The sequence below is a fragment of the Bradysia coprophila genome, unplaced genomic scaffold, assembly GCF_014529535.1.
Source record: "Bradysia coprophila strain Holo2 unplaced genomic scaffold, BU_Bcop_v1 contig_400, whole genome shotgun sequence".
Taxonomy (NCBI): Eukaryota; Metazoa; Arthropoda; class Insecta; order Diptera; family Sciaridae; genus Bradysia; species Bradysia coprophila.
The window spans coordinates 85916-89199 of NW_023503656.1; the positions used below are offsets into that span (position 1 = coordinate 85916).

At 40.6% G+C, this 3284-nt stretch overlaps 1 protein-coding gene across 1 annotated transcript; it reads left to right on the plus strand.

Annotated features, from left to right (window-relative positions):
• The first annotated feature begins 390 nt into the window (after nt 1–390).
• Nucleotides 391–2280, plus strand: LOC119082238. The gene is made up of 2 exons (XM_037191702.1): nt 391–1145; nt 1204–2280. Exons 1-2 carry the CDS (start codon nt 687–689, stop codon nt 2278–2280), a joined length of 1536 nt encoding a protein of 511 aa, XP_037047597.1. The 5' UTR covers nt 391–686.
• The last annotated feature ends 1004 nt before the right edge of the window (nt 2281–3284 follow it).

Consider the following 3284-nt stretch of genomic DNA (forward strand, 5'->3'; position numbering starts at 1 on the left):
AATTTGGGGAAATAGCGGAAAGCTGCTAAGAAATCACCAAAAAATGCAGCAAAGCAAACAAAAGAACTGAGCCTGAGCTTCAAAAGCAAAAAATAAAAAATAAAAATTCTCATGTTCGCACATACCAATTTTGCTTAACCTGAAACGAAAAGCTCAGGGGCGCAAATTGCAAGAACCGGACATCTGCACACAAACCAAAACAGGACTCCTTTTCACATTCACTAAATCACAAAGAAACTATCCTTCGGAACGACAAACAGAGCTATAGCTCTTCCCTTGCCCACACATCACGTAAAATGACAAAAAAGAAGAAAGAATAGTTATTTTCCTAACAAGGTAGATATGAAGGTATTTTCTCGCACTAGATGTCGATTCTCGACCCGAGGCGAAGCCGAGGTCGAGAAGACATCGTGTGCGAGAAAATACCGGCATATCTACCGTGTTAGGAACAACGTTTTTTGCAACAGATGACGGAAATCAACTCTTTCTAAGCGAAATGATTAATTTATTTGGAACATTTTGTCGTTTTATAATAATTTTCACTTGAACCACAACTCGACCATAATGTGATATAATCATTTTACACTATTCCGATCGCAGCAATCCTTTATTTTATGCTGACGGCGTTGTAGCTGCGACAACGTCGTTTTATTTCAGTGTAAATCAAACGACGCGAGGTGTGAGTCATGGCGGACAGCAACAGCGAAAATAATCAAATAATAATTGATGCAGATATTGCATTCAGCGATGAATCGGAATGCTCAGATATTGAGCGGTCGGCCGCAGAGGCTATTGAAAAAACTTTGCCGAAAAAATCCAAATTGAATTATGAAAAGGTGTACAAAAAGTTTTGTGGTTGGTGTGAAGAAAAAAGAGTGAAAGTCATTTCAGAAAACGTGATGTTGTGTTATTTCAACGAAAAATCGAAGATTATGAAGTCTTCAACTGTTTGGAGCGAGTATTCGAAGCTGAAATGCATGATATACAAGGAACGACGCGTCGATATCAGCAAATTTCATGGACTCATTGCATTTCTGAAACGAAACGGTGTCGGCCATGTTGCGAAAAAATCGAGCATTTTGACGGGCGACGATTTCAACAAGTTCATCATGGAGGCAGATGACGATAAATTTTTAATGATGAAGGTAAAATTTTAATGTTTTTCGATTAATGAACGACAGCTTATTGGTGTTTATATCACAGGCGGCATTAATTATCGGTATCGGTGGAGGATGTCGTCGGGCTGAATTGGCAAAAATGTCGGTGAAAGATGTTGTTGATCGCGGTGACTACTTGCATGTTTACATCGGGGACACAAAAAACTACGATCCAAGAGATTTCGCTATCACAGAAGGCGGTTTGAGATACAATTTATTGGGCATCGTGCGAAAATACATGTTGTTACGAAAGTCACATACGCCTCATGATCGATTCTTTGTGTGTTACCGGAATGGGCAGTGTACAACTCAGGCAGTTGGCATCAATACCGTTGGGGCGATACCCAAACGAATTGCTACGTTTTGCGGTTTGGATGCACCAGCTTTGTACACAGGACATTGTTTTCGACGGAGTTCAGCTACATTGTTGGCTGATGCTGGTGCGGATCTTTATGTCATTAAACGACAGTTTGGTTGGCGATCGGACAAAGTTGCAGCCGGATATGTGCAGTCATCTGCAACAAGCAAACGCAAAATTTCTGCACAAATTTTCGGAGGTGTACCTTTTCAACGTTCTTCGTCGAGCAATGCGATGAGTGCTATTCCATCTACAAGCAACACCGCTATTCCATCTACAAGCAACACCGCTATTCCATCTACAAGCACCACCGCTATTCCATCTGCAAGCAACACCGTTTTTCCATCTACAAGCACCACCGCTATTCCATCTGCAAGCAACACCGTTTTTCCATCTACAAGTACCACTTCTCATGACGTTGTCGCTAATTTGGGTGATTCAGCTCCCAAAGAAATTAATCTCAACATCACCGGTTTAAGTGACGGTATTTCTGCTGCGCTCATCGAAAATATTGATCGAGAGGATGCACATGGTGCTAGTTTCGCTTCAAAACAAATTCGGATGATCGGAACTGCATCCGATTCCGATACGACCGGCAATACCAGCCGTACAATGTCACAATCAATTACAATAATTGAGGGCGCATCTGCTGGTGCAGATTCTTCGGATGCTCCTGAAACGCCTGTCCTTCCAAATTTTACAAAATCTGAATTCAACAATTGTACATTCAATTTTTATCGTACGTTTCACGGCAAGCCTTTTTAAGGATTATTTACTTAACTTTCGCCTGTTAATTTTGTAATATTCGAGATATTATAATGCAATACTGGAATTTCATTAAATGAATGAATATTGAAACTGACTTGTCGACTACTCTTATTGCCTTGTTCCATTGATCAATGTTCACAAAAACAGTGCGAGAAAAAAAATTTCTCGCACACCTGTCGGACGACAAACTCTTTTCTCGCACATCTGTCGCATTGTTAAAAAAAGTGGACTCTTATGCTATCGACTACTACGCTAGGAAGAGTTGATTTCCGTCATTTAGTTGCAAAAAAGCTGTTTCGACCTCGAGAACTAACGGCGGTCACTGGTCAGAGTGGACTGACCATCTTCAGTTGCTTCCGCTAGCCTCTTACACAAGACAGCAGCAAAACGTTCCATGAACAAGTGTAGGATAGTTTGCATTGAGAAATTGCCATCTGCTGATGGAAAATTTGGGGAAATAGCGGAAAGCTGCTAAGAAATCACCAAAAAATGCAGCAAAGCAAACAAAAGAACTGAGCCTGAGCTTCAAAAGCAAAAAATAAAAAATAAAAATTCTCATGCACCGTACTCACGTCACCAACCGTCTGATCCGCTCATTTTCACCATTCATCCATCCAGCGAAAATTGCACAATCACCGGCAAAACAGCAACAACGACAACGAAACAACGAAATGGAGAAACGGAAAAACAATGCGAAAATCTCGCGAAAAACTTCGATTGAAGTTAATTTGACTGAAATAATTTGACTGAAAATGTTTCTTAGCCTTCTGTGTAGCAACAATATTTCTTAACCTTCTGTGTAGCAACAATACTGAACAAAATCAGTAGAAGAAAATCTCGTAGTGAGTGAAGTATGGCCTCAAGCTACACCATTGTAAAGCCGACTAAAGTTGATCTTTGCAGATCGAGTGCTATAGCGAGTTTGTGTTTGTGTTTTGAAGGCGACTGGTTGATCTTTACAGATTGAGTGCTGGCGAGCCATTCTCTGTAAATAGAGTTTC

What these genes read in the sequence shown, in the direction of transcription:
- LOC119082238 (XM_037191702.1), top strand. Translation starts at nt 687, where the DNA reads ATGGCGGACAGCAACAGCGAAAATAATCAAATAATAATTGATGCAGAT. An exon ending in ATAAATTTTTAATGATGAAG is followed by an intron (nt 1,146 to 1,203) that starts GTAAAATTTTAA and finishes TTTATATCACAG; the next exon opens with GCGGCATTAATTATCGGTAT.